This window comes from Thalassophryne amazonica, chromosome 16 (assembly GCF_902500255.1).
Source record: "Thalassophryne amazonica chromosome 16, fThaAma1.1, whole genome shotgun sequence".
NCBI lineage: Eukaryota > Metazoa > Chordata > Actinopteri > Batrachoidiformes > Batrachoididae > Thalassophryne > Thalassophryne amazonica.
In genome coordinates, this window is record NC_047118.1 from 33465014 (window position 1) to 33483768 (window position 18755).

At 42.9% G+C, this 18755-nt stretch overlaps 1 protein-coding gene across 1 annotated transcript in view; it reads left to right on the forward strand.

Annotated features, from left to right (window-relative positions):
• LOC117528433 (sphingosine kinase 1) overlaps positions 1-18755 on the forward strand; it is a 54394-nt gene that overhangs the window by 21912 nt on the left and 13727 nt on the right. The window contains exon 2 of the mRNA XM_034191057.1: positions 5379-5528. Coding sequence (XP_034046948.1) covers positions 5379-5528 — 150 coding nt within the window. The remainder of the gene's footprint in view (positions 1-5378; positions 5529-18755) is intronic.

Consider the following 18755-nt stretch of genomic DNA (forward strand, 5'->3'; position numbering starts at 1 on the left):
TTTCCTATCAGTGAAAGTTGACCCAAAATTGCTCTAAAGACTTCATTTTGGCAAAAGTTAAGGTCAAGGAACTTAATTTCCAATGTGATTTGGACAAAATGTGGCACACACACTTAGATGGATTCCAGAATTTCCCAGGCAAGGTCAGCCGGAGGTCAAATGTTTGTGTGAAGGTCAACGGCATTGGGGTCAAATCATGCACATGGGTGTTGTTACCTCACCATGGCCAAAGTGTTGTAGCTGACATGTCCAAACGTGAGGCAGTTCACGTGGGTGGGTACCTGGAACATCCTTTTCCCTTAGCAAGGCAAACTGGGTCAGAATTTGTTTCAAAATACACTTTGAGAGCAGAGGAGCTTTTCCTCCCAACTCACTTTGAAAGGTCACATATGCAACTAAATCCTGTTTAGTGGCAGGTGTAATAGCATCAAACAAGGCAATTCACGCCATTTTCATTAGTTGAATTACCTTGTGAGCACAATAACTCATTAACAACATAAGGTAGGCATGTAATACCTACATAATAATTACCGCCTGAAGAGTAGTTGAGCCAATTAGATTTTAAGGCTATTTGGGTGCATATATTTGCAATTTGATGAATCACAAGAATACTTTATAATTGGGAGTTCATATTCAATCAATCAATCAATCAATTTTTTTATATAGCGCCAAATCACAACAAACAGTTGCCCCAAGGCGCTTTATATTGTAAGGCAAGGCCATACAATAATTATGTAAAACCCCAACGGTCAAAACGACCCCTGTGAGCAAGCACTTGGCTACAGTGGGAAGGAAAAACTCCCTTTTAACAGGAAGAAACCTCCAGCAGAACCAGGCTCAGGGAGGGGCAGTCTTCTGCTGGGACTGGTTGGGGCTGAGGGAGAGAACCAGGAAAAAGACATGCTGTGGAGGGGAGCAGAGATCGATCACTAATGATTAAATGCAGAGTGGTGCATACAGAGCAAAAAGAGAAAGAAACAGTGCATCATGGGAACCCCCCAGCAGTCTACGTCTATAGCAGCATAACTAAGGGATGGTTCAGGGTCACCTGATCCAGCCCTAACTATAAGCTTTAGCAAAAAGGAAAGTTTTAAGTCTAATCTTAAAAGTAGAGAGGGTGTCTGTCTCCCTGATCTGAATTATGAGCTGGTTCCACAGGAGAGGAGCCTGAAAGCTGAAGGCTCTGCCTCCCATTCTACTCTTACAAACCCTAGGAACTACAAGTAAGCCTGCAGTCTGAGAGCGAAGCGCTCTATTGGGGTGATATGGTACTACGAGGTCCCTAAGATAAGATGGGACCTGATTATTCAAAACCTTATAAGTAAGAAGAAGAATTTTAAATTCTATTCTAGAATTAACAGGAAGCCAATGAAGAGAGGCCAATATGGGTGAGATATGGTCTCTCCTTCTAGTTATATTCAGGTTACGTGTGAAGTTTTAGGATAATATATTGGAAATAAGATATTTGAGCTGCTAATTTGCAAAACACATTCAAACTGCAAAAACTCAAGACTGCTTGAGAAGAAACATCATATTCAGAATATGTATATGTTGACTGTGTTGACATAGATATAGTCAGGCCCATCAATATTTGGTCAAGTATAATTTTTTAAATGTTGTCTGTGTATACCACCACAGTGGAGTTAAAGAATCAAAGTGTACTTGTAGTGTAAAGTTTCACTATAATTCAAGCTGGTGTGACAAAAATATTGCATTAATCATTGCAGAATTATAGCATTTCTCCACACAGCCCCTCCATAAGTTGTTGGACAGATCATTTATACAAGAAGGAAACTAGTGAGGGAAGCCACCGAAAACCCCCATGACAATGCTGAAGGAGTTTTGTAGCTGTAACTGGAGAAACTGTGCATAGTGTAGATTGTGTCTGTTGCATCACCAGTTATACAACCCCTGGCAAAAATTATGGAATCACCGGCCTTGGAGGATGTTCATTCAGTTGTTTAATTTTGTAGGAAAAAAAGCAGATCACAGACATGACACAAAACTAAAGTCATTTCAAATGGCAACTTTCTGGCTTTAAGAAACACTATAAGAAATCAAGAAAAAAAGATTGTGGCAGTCAGTAACGGTTACTTTTTTAGACCAAGCAGAGGAAAAAAATATGGAATCACTCAATTCTGAGGAAAAAATTATGGAATCACCCTGTAAATTTTCATCCCCAAAACTAACACCTGCATCAAATCGGATCTGCTCATTGACATTGACCCTATGTGTCTTTTTGCAAGGAATGTTTTTGCAGTTTTTGCTCTATGGCATGTCTGTGATCAGCTTTTTTCTACAAAATTAAACAACTGAATGAACATCCTCTGAGGCCGGTGATTCCATAATTTTTGCCAGGGGTTGTATACGTTCCTGGTGGAGTGTCACAGAGTAGGATTATTTATTTATTTATTTATTTATTTTCAAGAAGATGTGAAATTTCAGTTTGTCAGAAGGCACACTGGAGACTGGAGCCTAGATATGATCTATTTTCTATTTTCTCTGAGAAATCTTGCATCAAAGCTGGACCTGGTGATGCCACAGACAAAACATACAATATGCTGTATTTTCTGTCACATTCACAGAACCCTATAACTCCCTTCGAGTGGTCGTGGGTGTCTTGTGGCTCCCTCACTACCCCCTTCTTGTAGGCCACTAAGTTTTTGAGAACTGCCTATTGCACACAGATTTACCATGTAGTACCACTCTGTCCGTCTTAGTGATTGATGGAAATAGTGTCCAATTCAGTGACTTTAAAATGTTTGTGTGCCCATCCCCTATGATTATTTGTATTAAGAATATTCCTTTTATTTAGCTTGTCCACTTACTTATGGTGGACTCTGAAAAAGGGAGGACTGTGTATAAACATAGCTGTAATTTCTTAATGTTAGTGCAATTCTTTTGTCAAACTCATTTAATTAAAGCTGACCCTCCACATTACAAGCAAATCTTGACTGATTCGTTGCCACTGCACTGTGGTGGTGTACAGAGTGTAACAGTGAGAACAAAGTTGTGACCCCAGCACAGAGAACAAACAAGATGACTAAGTACAGAGTTCTTTCTTGTAACAGTGACAGGATCAATAACAGATGATCAGTTCAAACAAGTGGCAGCCTTTCAGAGGGGGTCAACAAAGTGCTAAGGCCCGGTCCCACTGGGGAGAGGATTAATTGTGCATGAATTGAGTATACAAATTACGGGCGTTCGTTGTCGTCTGAAACAAAATTGGGCAAAAATGACAAATATCTCAGTATGAATTACAGATATGTTAATAATGTATAGCAAATATATGACAAGCAATCACGGATGTATTACGGATGTATTGAGAATGCATCGCTCACGTGTGGCGGCAACAGCGGTTGTATTGCGCGTGCGCGGCATCTGCATTGCGGTCATAACAGAAACACACTCGGGCCTGTCGGCATCACTATTCACACCAGCACCACAGCCTCTGGAGCAATTGCTGGACTTGGACACGTTGATTGGTATGTTGTTGGATGGCAGCAACTATCACACTACGGCTTTGGGGATCCATAACTACATCTGTACGTCTCCACAGCCGGACTGGCAATGACTGGCAGGTATGTCGATTTCTATTTGTTATGCATTTGCAAATTGTCCGCAAATCAGATCCAAAGCAGACATAATACAAATGGTTTATTTGTAGCCAATCTGTATGCATTCGCCACAACTTATTTTAGTTTGTGATGTGGATGTGATAGGCACGCTATATATCCATTTTACACACTGTCCCAGTCCGCTGCCAAGCCGCAATACCCCATCAGTTGCGGCTATCAGCGGATAATGGCGGATATACAGCGCATAGATTGAGCAACCAAAATTTTGTGCAGCTCAAAAATCCTGGCAATAGAAATACGTGCCTCTGCGGATATTTGCGGACGTGTGCAGATGTCGGCCGACTCATACAAGCATGTTTCACGGATATTGTAGATGTTTGGTGAATATGAACCAATTTTGTGTGCAATTCATACTCAATTCTTCCTAAACGCCAGTGGGACCGGGCCCGAACCAAAAACAGGCAAAGATTCAATAACTAAGAGTTCTCATGCCAAATGATCAATCCCAAAATGACAGGCAAAAAAAAATAAAAATCAGGAGCGCAAGACATCGGCAATGGTATTTACAGGAGAGCAGTAACTTAAAACATAATAGGAGAGACTGGAAAACACAAGGAACACGCTTAACAATCCAGTAAATATGAGAACTGAGAAAAACACTAAAACACTATGACAGAAGATGACAAATGGACTCAGCATTTGAAATTATTGATTGAGCATATGTGAGATGGGATGAAGCAAGAGAGCACAAGAGGGAGGCAGAGACCTGATAGAGAGGGAGAAAGTACGCGAACCCAGAGGCCAGAGAATAATGAAAGACAGGAATAGCAATATGCCAGACTTTTAACAGCAAGGCAGAATTAACCAGATAACACGTATGGTAAATAATACTAGAGACAGAACAACATGGAGATCAACCAAAAACATCTGCCATGCCTCAGACTTCTGTTAATGTCCATATACTTAAGGACCTGACTAATTATGGCTGATTTGCAAAAACTACATTTTCATTAAAATTCTTTTTGTCCCAATTATGCCCTTTTTGTTCCTCTGTAAAAGCAGCAGTTCCATTGTGTTTCTCACTGAAGTGTGACCTGCTTCATTTTGGTGCCTTTGGTGATTTACTATTGGACATCCATCCTGGAAATGTGTCCTTGAGCAAGGCAATAAATCCTTCCTGACTCCAGGAGTGACACAGTGCCCCTGCATCTCCACATCTGTATTCTGTTGGGAGAGAAAAGCAATGGTAACTGTCCTAGTAAGTAAGTCCCTTCGGCTGCTCCCTCGTTTTTGTACTCGGGGTCGCCACAGCAAATCCAAGGTGGATCTGCATGTTGAATTGACACAATTTTTACGCCGGATGCCCTTCCTGATGCAACTCCACATTACATGGAGAAATGTGGTAGGGGTGGGATTCGAACTGGGAACCTTCCGCACTGAAACCAAGTGCCTTAACCACTTGGCCACCACCCCTGTAACTGTAACTGTCCTAATGGAGATGAATAAAATATCTCAATTTTGTTATGAATAATCAATCAAATCCTGACAACAAATCTCACACAGGCGTGCCACATTAACATTTAGCATCATCCGTCTGAGCTTTACACTATGACTATTGTTTGATGCTGTTTTCATGTGAATGTCTGTGCTGACGGACCCCCAGGGCCCTGCCGCATCTCAAGATGTCTGACATATTTGTGCTGCAACAAAAATTCACCCAAATATTAACACAAGGTTTCCTTCTTTTTTGTTCTCTTTCGGCGCCGGCACAAACACACGGTTTCCCTTTCTGTCTGTCAGGTGCGGTGTACGCAGAGGTGCGACGGCCGTGCAGAGTCATGGTGCTGGTGAACCCTCACAGCGGGCGTGGCCAGGCTCTCCAGCTGTTCACTGGTCACGTGCAGGGCATGCTCACGGAGGCTGCTATTCCCTATACACTTGTCATCACAGGTCAGTAACCTTCACACAATCGTGCACTCGCACACACACACACACACACACACACACACACACACACACACACACACACACACACACACACACACACACACACACACACACACACACACTCAGGATGCCGAGACAGGTCCATCGCTATGTGTGTGTATATGAACACTTTAAAATTGCATGACTGGTATGATGCATCACGCAAACACGTTCTGCATGTTCCACATGCACACGCTCATCTACAGCACACAAAATGTTCTCACAGACTGAACGGTCCCCCCCTAAAAATTGGTGTGGCCTGCCTTTACTGCACATGCGCCATTTGGGACCACAACAGTTCGACTGAGACTGACTCTCTACACCCAAAGTGATCTAAGGGAATAATGTGATTATTAACCATCAAGGTGCCCTGACACTTGCAGGACTTTGATCTGTGCACTTGCACGCACATCATTGTGATGATCCCATCCACTGTGTTCCCAGATGGGCGCTGTGCTTTGTTCCACTGGTTGCCACGCATTGTGCGCTGGACGCTGTGTATATAAAATAATTATTTTGTAGCGGATTAAACAATTTCTGGCCAAGTTAGCTGTTGAAAACGCCTGTAATCGCTTCCGGAATCACAGAGGAGCACTCCAGCTGCTGCTGCTTTTCTCACGCGCGTGCACTGAATGAGCTGGAGAAAGCATTTGGAGCCATCTAAAAAGGTAATTTTTTGTCATGTTTACAAAAACAGTTGCATGTTGTTTCCTTCTTGTGTGCAGCTGTAAAAATATGTTTGTGATAGATTTATCATCTTGTTATAATCGTTCAGACAAGCTGCGATCTGATGCGTTCCGCTGACGCAACCATCACTTCTTCTTTACTCAACTTGATAAGTTGCACATAGTGTTGGCGAGTAGATCGCGCAATGTTCACTACCACTTCATGTTTGTTGCATGACATTTATGTGTGAAAGATTTTTTGAACATTTCAAAATTCTCTTTGTGCAATTGCATGCACCAGCGCCCCTCTTATGTTTAGTCTACACCCGTTAATGATGAGTTTACTCTCCTGCATGACACAGTGCGGGCAAGTATGTGCATCAAAGTCGTGCAAGTGTCAGAAGGCCTTCAGATGACAAGTTAAAACCTCTTAAATCATTCTAAAGTCAGTTTTAAGCAGAAATGAGGCCATTTTAAGCAGAAACGAGGCAATAATCGGTGAGTCGCTACTGACGCTTTGAATTGATGGAGGCGCAGTGAACACATCAGCTAGCAGCTCCTCTGGCTGCTGCTCTCTAATCGCTTCCTCTGTCTTTTATGATAAAATATTGCTGAATTTATGTGGAAATGATTGTTGTACAAAAGCTTCAGATATCTGTCGCTGAGATAGATGATGACTGGAGTGCAGTTTGAAGCAGAAATGAGGTGATAATCTGCGAAATGCTGGTGACACACAGAAATTACGCAAGCGCATTGAAGGCAGGGCGGACTGCTTTTTAGCGGGGCACCATTCGGTTTGCGACAGTGTTCTTTCCAATGCCAGCGCTGCATGTTTGGTTGAGCTTCTGGGGATGTTTTATGACCTTAAACAGTGCAGCATGATGGTTTCTCACAGCGTTTGCTCTGAACTCACTGTGACCTTTCTGTGAGCGCTGAGGAGCTGCTGCCAGCCAAACAAGCCAGCCAAAAATCTGAGAGATTCATGCATAATATTACTTCCCCCTCCGGATTCATCTCCCAGCACCCAAACACTCCAACATGAGCAACAGTTTGACAGGTTAGAATAAACCGTTTCCTCCAGCATCGTCTTAGCAGAGCATCCCCTTTTATTTTCGTAACAACAGCTCAAAGTAAGATGGGATGTGACAGCTAATACAGAGGGAGAACAGGAAAAAGCTGCATGCAGAACGAGAAGCAGCACTGATGCGCAGGCACGCTGAGCAGGCTCCTGAGAGGGAAGAAAGGTGAGCAGCTGGGATGGTGATGAGACAAGTAATTATTGATTTTCAGCCCAGCTGAAGAAGATAACAGCAGAAGAAGGAGAATATGGGTCACTAAATGGTTGTGGTCTGTGAGTGTGAACAACTCAACCGGCACCGGTTACCAGCACGACGAGTGTCTCACAGGCTGCTCGAGGAAGAACAAGTTTGAGGTTTTTTTACATACGTATAATGGTCTGAGGTTTATTTAGCCCTGTCCACATTCTCAGTCTTTCATCAGACCTGTTCCTGGTGGGGGTTGGACTCTGCCCAGGGCCGCCCCTTATCACCAATCCTGTTTGTGATATTCATGGAGAGGATTTCAAGGTGCCGTCAGGGATTTAGAGCGTGTCCAGTTTGGTGATCTCAGAGTTGCATCCCTGCTTTTTTGGGATGATGTGCTTCATCAGCCTGTGACCTCTGATGTGCACTGGGCAGTTGTGAGGGGACTGGGATGAGAATCAGCACCTCCAAATTTGAGATCATGATCCTATGTCAGAAATGGGTGGATTGTCCCCTCTGGGTCAGGGGAGAGTTCTTTCCGCAAGTGGAGGGGTTCAAATATCTCTGGGTATTGTTCAGTAGTGGGGGTAAGATGGTGCGTGAGATTGACAGACAGATTGGTGCTGTGTCTGAGGTTCTGTGGAAGCTGTACCAGACTGTCGTGGTGAAGAACTAATGACTTCATGACTTTCTTTGCTAATAAAATTTTAACTATAAGAAAAAAAATTACTCATAACCATCCCAAAGACGTATTGTTATCTTTGGCTGCTTTCAGTGATGCTGGTATTTGGTTAGACTCTTTCTCTCAGATTGTTCTGTCTGAGTTATTTTCATTAGTTACTTCCTCCAAACCATCAACATGTCTATTAGACCCCATTCCTACCAGGCTGCTCAAGGAAGCCCTACCATTATTTAATACTTCGATCTTAAATATGATCAATCTATCTTTATTAGTTGGCTATGTACCACAGGCTTTTAAGGTGGCAGTAATTAAACCATTACTTAAAAAGCCATCACTTGACCCAGCTATCTTAGCTAATTATAGGCCAATCTCCAACCTTCCATTTCTCTCAAAAATTCTTGAAAGGGTAGTTGTAAAACAGCTAACTGATCATCTGCAGAGGAATGGTCTATTTGAAGAGTTTCAGTCAGGTTTTAGAATTCATCATAGTGCAGAAACAGCATTAGTGAAGGTTACAAATGATCTTCTTATGGCCTCAGACAGTGGACCCATCTCTGTGCTTGTCCTGTTAGACCTCAGTGCAGCTTTTGATACTGTTGACCATAAAATTTTATTACAGAGATTAGAGCATGCCATAGGTATTAAAGGCACTGCGCTGCGGTGGTTTGAATCATATTTATCTAATAGATTACAATTTGTTCATGTAAATGGGGAATCGTCTTCACAGACTAAGGTTAATTATGGAGTTCTACAAGGTTCTGTGCTAGGACCAATTTTATTCACTTTATACATGCTTCCCTTAGGCAGTATTATTAGACGGCATTGCTTAAATTTTCATTGTTACGCAGATGATACCCAGCTTTATCTATCCATGAAGCCAGAGGACACACACCAATTAGCTAAACTGCAGGATTGTCTTACAGACATAAAGACATGGATTACCTCTAATTTCCTGCTTTTAAACTCAGATAAAACTGAAGTTACTGTACTTGGCCCCACAAATCTCTTACTCTGGATGGCATTACCCTGACCTCTAGTAATACTGTGAGAAATCTTGGAGTCATTTTTGATCAGGATATGTCATTCAAAGCGCATATTAAACAAATATGTAGGACTGCTTTTTTGCATTTACGCAATATCTCTAAAATTAGAAAGGTCTTGTTTCAGAGTGATGCTGAAAAACTAATTCATGCATTTATTTCCTCTAGGCTGGACTATTGTAACTCATTATTATCAGGTTGTCCTAAAAGTTCCCTGAAAAGCCTTCAGTTAATTCAAAATGCTGCAGCTAGAGTACTAACGGGGACTAGAAGGAGAGAGCATATCTCACCCATATTGGCCTCTCTTCATTGGCTCCCTGTTAATTCTAGAATAGAATTTAAAATTCTTCTTCTTACTTATAAGGTTTTGAATAATCAGGTCCCATCTTATCTTAGGGAATCAAAGTACCATATCACCCCAATAGAGAGCTTCGCTCTCAGACTGCAGGCTTACTTGTAGTTCCTAGGGTTTGTAAGAGTAGAATGGGAGGCAGAGCCTTCAGCTTTCAGGCTCCTCTCCTGTGGAACCAGCTCCCAATTCAGATCAGGGAGACAGACACCCTCTCTACTTTTAAGATTAGGCTTAAAACTTTCCTTTTTGCTAAAGCTTATAGTTAGGGCTGGATCAGGTGACCCTGAACCATCCCTTAGTTATGCTGCTATAGACTTAGACTGCTGGGGGGTTCCCACGATGCACTGAGTGTTTCTTTCTCTTTTTGCTCTGTATGCACCACTCTGCATTTAATCATTAGTGATTGATCTCTGCTCTCTTCCACAGCATGTCTTTTTCCTAGTTCTCTCCCTCAGCCCCAACCAGTCCCAGCAGAAGACTGCCCCTCCCTGAGCCTGGTTCTGCTGGAGGTTTCTTCCTGTTAAAAAGGGAGTTTTTCCTTCCCACTGTCGCCAAGTGCTTGCTCACAGGGGGTCGTTTTGACCGTTGGGTTTTTTTACGTAATTATTGTATGGCCTTGCCTTACAATATAAAGCGCCTTGGGGCAACTGTTTGTTGTGATTTGGCGCTATATAAATAAAATTGATTTGATTTGATTGAAGAGAGAGCTGAGGCAAAAGGCGAGGCCCTTGATTTACCAAGCTCCTATTCTCGCCTGTGGTCATGTACTTTGGTGTAATGACCAAAGGAAGCAGATCGCACATACAAGCAGTGGAAATGAGGTTCCTCCGTCGGTATCTGGGCTAACACTTAGACACAGGGTGAGAAGCTTGAATATCTGTAAGGGACTGTGAGTAGGTACACTGCTTCTTTGCATCGAAAGAAGGCAGGTGAGGTGGCTCAGGTATCTGGTGAGGATGCCCCTGGTTGCCTCCCTGGGGTGGTTTTCCAGGTATGTCCAGCTGGGAGGACGTCCTGTGTTATATTTCCCAGTTGACTTTGGAATGCCTCTGGATCCCACAGAAGCTGTTGGAGTACTTGGGTGATGATAGGGAAGTGTGGAATGAGCTGCTTAATCTCTTGGCACCAGCACTGGACCTGGATAAGTGTCAGAAAATGAATGAATGAAAAATTACTTTAAAATACTCGGCTGCCCTTTGAATAAAAACCTTAAAACCTGCCGTAAACAGCAGTAGCCGCCAAAAAAAAAGTGGCAATTTTCTTGATAAATGACTTTGTGTAATTCATTGGGCACATATTTTTCTGTGGCATGGGTGCCCTCCATTGGCCAAAGCCACACAGCAGGGAGATGCTAACAAGTCCTTGTAAAAAAAAAACAACTAACAATTATGCAGTAAAGTGTAACAAAATAATGGGCTGCATCTCATTCATATTGCAAGAAGATTTATTCAGGGAGAAAAACAATATCAAAAGATGATTAAAAATTCATCTGGTCTGAAGATTTAATTTTTAATTTTATTTATTTATTTAAGCTCTGGTGTTAATATGAATGTAAATTTCAGCCCGTGTCTGTGCAGCTCAGTGAAGAGTAAAAATCAGCATTTCATTGTGACTGTGATGACTGGGTGACATATAACCTACAGGCTGCGTGCATTTGCACCTGGGATTGTGTGCACACGTGTGTTTGGCAGTGACCCCTTGTGCAAGGAAACTGGGAAGTACAGCATCAGCCTGAGTCCTGGCAGGACCAATAAAGTGCTGAGTCAGCTGTGCCGTTCAGTCTGTCAGCACAGCAACACATCACCGCCTCCAGCCTCCCCCGGCACACGCCAAGAGCAACAACACGGGTGCAGCGCCGGGACGGAGAGAGAGACACCCAGGAGACCAGTAAGGAGGCAGGTGGAGGTTGTGCAGAGTGAAGAGTTTCTGTCATCTTTAGCTTCGCCCCTCGATCAATACATCAACCCAAACGGAAAATTATGGCCTTTGTGTAGACAGTGCATCAATATTTGCTAATGTGTCTCCCATCCGCCTTCTTCTCTCTCTTCCTTCCACACATGCACGCTGCTGTGCATGTGTGAGTCTGGACTTTAATGATGGCAGGATGAGTCCACAGAGACCCCCTGCAGGGGGACCCACTCAAGGACGCTTCCAGTAAAAAGGGAGGCTGAGCAAGCAGCTCGGCGCTCAGCCAGCGCATTAACCAACACACACACACACACACACATTTGTTATTCACAGATGTTTGTAGTGAGGCTAAGCTGGCTGGGAGCTGTTGAGTGGCCACTAGATGGGCTAATGTGATATGTCTGAACTGATAAGGGGAAATTGAGTCTTTTTTCTCCCTAATCTCCCTGATCCAACCCCAGAGGCTGACGATGAAGGGAGCACGTTGCTTTCTGTGTCCTTCAATATGTGTCTATGCTGCCGCCGTGGTCGTAGCATGCACGCCATTTAGTCTTTTTGCTTGGATCTGTGTATGTGGATACGCTGTTCTGAACACAACAACATTAGATCAACGCATGTGAGACATTTGATATTTACAAAATAGATAGCTCCGGGGAAGTAGATGAGCTCATCAGATTTTCAGATTTTTGGGACGTAATGTGCATAAATGTGCACAGTAACAAGTGCTTATACGAGGTCTATTAGAAAAGTATCCGACATTATTTTTTTCAAAAACCATATGGATTTGAATCACGTGTGATTACATCAGACATGCTTGAACCCTCGTGGGCATGCGAGAGTTTTTTCACGCCTGTCGGTTACGTCATTCGCCTGTGGGCAGTCTTTGAGTGAGGAGTCGTCCACCCGCTCGTCGATTTTTTTCATTGTTTAGGAATGGCTCAGAGACTGTTGCTTTGTTTGATAAAAATTTTTTCAAAACTGTAAGGCACAACTGAGTGGACACCATTCAATAAATTCAGCTGGTTTTCGGTAAAAATTTTAACGGCTGATGAGAGATTTTGGTCTGGTAGTGTCGCTTTAAGGACGGTCCACGGCGCCTGACGGCGATCTGCGCTTCGAGGCGGCAGCGTCTCGCCGTTTCAAGTTGAAAACTTCCACATTTCAGGCTCTGTTGACGCAGTAAGTCGTCAGAGAACAGAGAACTTTCAGAAGAAGTCGGCATGAGGAGTTTATTCGGACATTCCATTGTTAACGGTCATTTTGTAATGAAAGAACGTGCGGGCAGAGTCGCATGTCGGGCTGGACCCGACCGCGAGGGGTCGCGGCAGGAAAAACACCGTTGGAAATCTTAACGGGCAAGTTGGAACATGCCCAAGCTGTTAAACAATTTCTCAGTTACTCACTTGTTGAAAGCCATTAAAAGCCGCCTGAATTCTACAAATGGTTTTCAACACGGAGGTGTTTTTCCTGTCGCGGCGCACACAGATTTGCCGAGTCGTCACGGAAACGACTCGGCGAATTTGCGCGTACGTCTTTCATTAAAAAAATGTCCTTAAACAGTGGAATGTCCGCATAAATTCCTCATGCCGGCCTCTTCTGAATCTTCTCTGTTCTCTCACGATGTCCTGGGTGAATTAAGCCTTAAATTAGGATGTTTTCAGCTCGAAACAGGCCGACGACAGCGCCTGGAAGCGCTGCAGGACGTCCCGCTCCGTGGGAAGTCCTTACACCGACAGAAACACCCCATAATCTCTCATCAGCCGTTAAACTTTTCACAGAAAACCAGCTTAATTTCTCAAATAGTGTCCACTCGGATATTCCTCACAGGTCCAGAAAAAATTTTGATAAAGCAACGCGCGCTGTCTCGAGCAGCGTGTGAAACAAAGGAATTCAGCCGAGAGGGCGGGACCACATCTCACTCAAGGCCTGCCCACAGGGAAATGACGTCACCGACGCGTGAAAAAACTCACGCATGCGCACGAGGGTTCAAGCATGATTGGTGTAATCGCATGTCATTCAAATCCATATAGTTAAAAAAATAAAATAAAAGGGTCGGTTTATTATCTAAGAGACCTCGTAGAAGGAGTCTTGAGTTGTGTTAATTTCATATTTCATGTTGCTTCCACATGAGGTACTCATAAGGAGTGAATATTTCTACCAGAAAGACATCAAGTGTTTTACAAAAGCAAACATGCAATAAAATAAAAGCATGCGATAAAATCAATTAAAATAATGATAATTATAAGTAAGAGCAAAATGTTAATTTTTTTATCACTGGCGGATCTAAGGAGAGGGAGGTTTACAGGGTTAAACCCCCCCCGAGCTGTGTCAAAAATGAAATGGCTATGTTACAACTGGCCATCCAAAAGCTTAACCCTCTGGAGTCCAGGTTATAATTTTTAACTAGTTTTGGTTTTATCTTCATAATTTACTTTAAAAAAAACTGTTTACTTTGCCTTGCGTGGTGTCATTTTTTTTTCAGCACGACCTCACCTGTGTAACTTTTCTTTCATCTGGCATACTGTATTAACACAATGAACCTAAATTCACACAAAACATAAAATCCAAATAGAAAAGTTAGCTTTTTTAGTGTGAAAACCACAAACATGTTTAAAAAAAACTGTTTTTTCAAGATTCAAACAACTTTATTGATCCCTAAAAGGGCAATTCATATCACACCCAATTACCCTCAGACAAAAATACAGCAATTAATCCACAATTGTTACTAGTTGAACGTAATAATGGCACACATCAGAATTAAAACAACCGCACATATACATTTGATTGAACAGTCATCCAAATTGAGGTAATGTGAGTGTGGGGGGGGCCGCTGCAGCTTTTATAACTTTGAATGCATATACAAATTATAAATTTCAACAACATATGTACAAATGTATGCGTAATAATATCTCCAAATAATGATGTGCTATTTCCATCTTTCTACTTGGCTGCCTGGTTGTTAGTGTGGAATCTGATCATTATGCAGAGTATAAAACGATACTGTGACATTTGATGTCAGAAACTGAATTCATTTTTTATGTATCATCCATCTCAACTTGTTAATAAAATGATAGCAATTATCTGCTCTGCAGTGGGGCAAAAAAAGTATTTAGTCAGTCCCTGATTGTGCAAGTTCTCCTACTTACAAAGATGAGAGAGGTCTGTAATTTTCCACATAGGTACACTTCAATTGTGAGAGGCAAAATGAGAAAAAAAAATCCAGGAAATCACATTGTAGGATTTTTAAAGAATTTATTTGTAAATTATGGTGGAAAATAAGTATTTGGTCAATAACAAAAGTTCAGCTCAATACTTTGTAACATAATCGTTGTTGGCAATAACAGCGGTCAAACATTTCCTGTAAGTTTTCACCAGGTTTGCACACACTGTAGCTGGTATTTTCCTCCATGCAGATCTCCTCTAGAGCAGTGATGGTTTGGGGCTGTCGCTGGACAACATGGACTTTCAACTCCCTCAACAAATGTTCTATGGGGTTGAGGTCTGGAGACTGGCTTGGCCACTCCAGGACCTTGAAATGCTTTTTATGGATCCACTCCTTTGTTAACCGAGCGGTGTGTTTGGGATCATTGTCATGCTGGAAGACCCAGCCACGTTGCATCTTCAATGCTCTCACTGATGGAAGGAGGTTTTGGCTTCAAATCTCATGATACATGGCCATGTTCATTCTTCCCAGATCAGTCGTCCTGTCCCCTTTGCAGAAAAACAGCCCCAAAGCATGATGTTTCCACCCCCATTCTTCACAGTAGATATGGTGTTCTTGGGATGCAACTCAGCGTTCTTCTTCCTCCAAACATGACTAGTTGAGTCTTTAATAAAAAGTTCTATTTTGGTTTCATCTGACCACATGATATTCTCCCAATCCTCTTCTGGATCATCCATATGCTGTCTGGCAAACTTCAGACGGGCCTGGACATGTACTGGCTTAAGCAGGGGGACACGCCTGGCACTGCAGGATTTGAGTCCCTCTCTGTGTAGTGTGTTGCCTTTGTTACTTTGGTCCCAGCTCTCTGCAGGTCATTCATCAGGTCCCTCCGTGTAGTTCTGGGATTTTTGTTCACTGTTCTCATGATCATTTTGACCCCGCAGGATGACATCTTGCATGGGGCCCCAGATCGAGGGAGATTATCAATGGTCTTGTATATCTTCCATTTTCTTACAATTGCTCCCACAGTTGATTTATTCACACCAACCTGCTTGACTATTGTAGATTCACTCTTCCCAGCCTGGTGCACATCTACAATTTTCTTCCTTTGACAGCTCTTTGGTCTTGGCCATGGTTGAGTTTGGAGTCTGACTCTTTGAGGCTGTAGATAGGTGTCTTTTATACAGATCTGGCAACTTGCTGCTGACAGATTGTTGATGTGACGCCACTCTGAACTTCACACGGTTGTATACGCTTCTTTTATTTCTGTTTAGCACTCTTCTGGTTATTAATTGTATCTACTCTGAACGTTATTTAACAACAGTCCTGTTGTGAATCGCTAGCAGTTAGCATTCGCTAGCGGTTAGCTTTTGCTAGCTAGGTCGACACCTCCCCTCTCCATTGTTACTTTTTATAGCTGGTTTTTTTCTACCCGTTTAATACTTCTGTTCATTTTTCAGTTGAACTGCTGTGAATTTTAAGTAATTTTTACTCCTGTGTATAATCTTAGGAGCGGCTAGCATTTTCACTAGCGGTTAGCTTGCGTTAGCTATTTCTGACCCTTCTCATCATTTTTTCATTTCATTTTTTACACTCCTGTTAGTTAATTAACTGTTTAGTGTATTTTATAGCTGCTGCTTTTTTTTTTTTACCTGTTTAATACTTCTGTTAGTTTTTCAGTGTAACTGCTGTGAATTTTAATTCATTTATCTGCGTCTGTGTGAGCCTTAGGAGTGGTTAGATTATTCATTATTGGTTAGCTTGTGTTTGCTTGGCTACATTTGTGAATTTCTTAGTGCACAAAGTACACTACTTATTATACCCTCCGTAAATCCTGCGTGATGTTGGAAGATAGGGTGGCTCTCTTAGAGAGCCGTGTCTGTAAGTTAGAGTAGCTTCTTAGCGCAGTGGAGTTAGATGTTACGGGCACTCCAGATGAGGTTAGTGTTGGGCCGGCTAGTGAGCCCATTAGCATCAGCTTAGAAACGCCGGCTGTGGAGGACGGCTTTCGGACTGTGGCTAGGCGGAGGAAGCCCCGTAGGGCTTGGTGCCCGGTTGTGGCACCCCGATCACACTCGCCTGTGCAAACTGTGAATCGGTTCTCCCCCTTGGATTTGCCAGATGTGAATTCTCTGAGCCCACGAGTGACTTCCACTCCTGTCTCCGGGCCGAAACACTGGACTTTAATGATAGGGGATTCTATCACCCGCAAAGTCAGGTTACAGACGCCGGCTGACATTAAATGTATTCCTGGGGCCAGAGCTCCCGACATTGCATCTCATCTTAGGGTGCTGGTGCTGCAGAAGGGAAGTCAGGCGAAGGAACATGACATGAGATATAGTCACATAGTTATTCACGTTGGCACCAATGATATCAGGATGAAGCACTCAGAGGTCACAAAAATGGACATAGAAAGGACTTGTGACCTTGCCAAAAAGATGTGTCGGCATCGATTAATAGTCTCTGGTCCCCTCCCCTCCCGGGGTACTGATGAGGCGTTTAGCAGGCTGACATCATTAAATAGGTGGCTGGCGCAGTTTTGTAGACAGCAAGGTTTTAGCTTTATTGATAACTGGCCTTCGTTCTGGGGCCACCATGGCTTGCTGATGCCGGACGGCCTCCACCCTACTGGGGAAGGCGCCGCCATCTTGTCTGCGAACATAGATAGAGCTCTACAGGGAGGGTAACATTAGGAATCTACAGCAGGCCACAGAGCAGGTGATTAGAGACCCTGCAAGGCTTATGACGAATGTGGGTGTGGAATCCATTAGCTTAGCGGGAAATTTAGTGCAGAAAATCCACTATGGTGATAGTGCAGTTTATTTGCCAGGGAGGGAATTTCAACAAGTTGAGACTGTGGCCTGCTTCCGTAGTTGTGTCCATAAAAATCATAGAGGGATATGCTTTCCAAACTTAATACCCATTACTATATTGGATGATGTTGAAATTGAGGATGGCCCAGTGGTTGTTCCAGCAATAGCAAAGATTTCGTGTCTGCTACCTACAACACACGTGGAATGTCTTAAACCCAAACCTACTTCTAGGCATCTTATGTATGCTACTCTGGAACCACCCCTAAACCCAAACAGTTCAACTGTCAACCCCACTGAGGTCCTTAGACTGGGTCTCATTAACATAAGATCACTGTCCTCAAAATCATTGTTGATCAATGATCTAATTATTGATCATCACTTAGATATGATTGTGCTATGTGAAACCTGGCTTAAACCTACAGCTGTCCTCCCCTTAAATGAGGCCTGCCCACCAGCATATACATTAGTCACGTCCCTCGTGATGTGAAGCAAGGCGGGGGTGTTGCTCTTATTTATAAATCTAGGTTTAGCTTATTACCTGTTGGGGGTTACAAATATCACTCATTTGAGCATCTGATTTGCCGCTCTGCTCAGGATATTACACATTGCCAAGGTCAGAAGAATAAAAATCAGTCGTATTACTTTGTCACTCTATATAGGCCTCCTGGCCCATATTCTGAATTCTTAGATGAATTTGGTGCGTTCATCTCTAACTTGTCAACTAGTGTAGATAACATTCTGATCATTGGTGACTTTAACATTCATATAAATAAGCCTTCTGATCCCCTCTGCAAATCATTTATGGAAATTGTGGATGCATTAGGATTTCGCCAATGCATTCGGGATTCAACGCACATTAGTGGAAATACCCTGGATCTGGTTCTCGCACGTGGTATTGCTGTCACGAATATTGACATCATGCCTCTTACATCAGTGGTGTCTGATCACTCACTTATTAAGTTTACAGTTTTGCTGCCATGTTTAGTGGAACAACAACCTTATATATCTTTACGGCGATGCATCAACTCCTCAACGAAGACTGAACTCGAAGCTAGACTGCCTGATGTCTTAGCTTCACATTTGACAAATACCCAGTCAGTAGACAGACTTGTGGATAGTTTAAACTCAGTGCTCAAAACTACACTCGACATGATTGCACCACCTGTGTTAAAACCGCGCTCCCCCAAATCACAGTCACCTTGGTTCAATGATTATCTGCGTGACCTCAAGCATAAAGCAAGAGGTCTAGAACAGAAATGGCGTTGTTCAAAATTAGAAGTATTTCACCTTGCGTGGCGTGATGCTA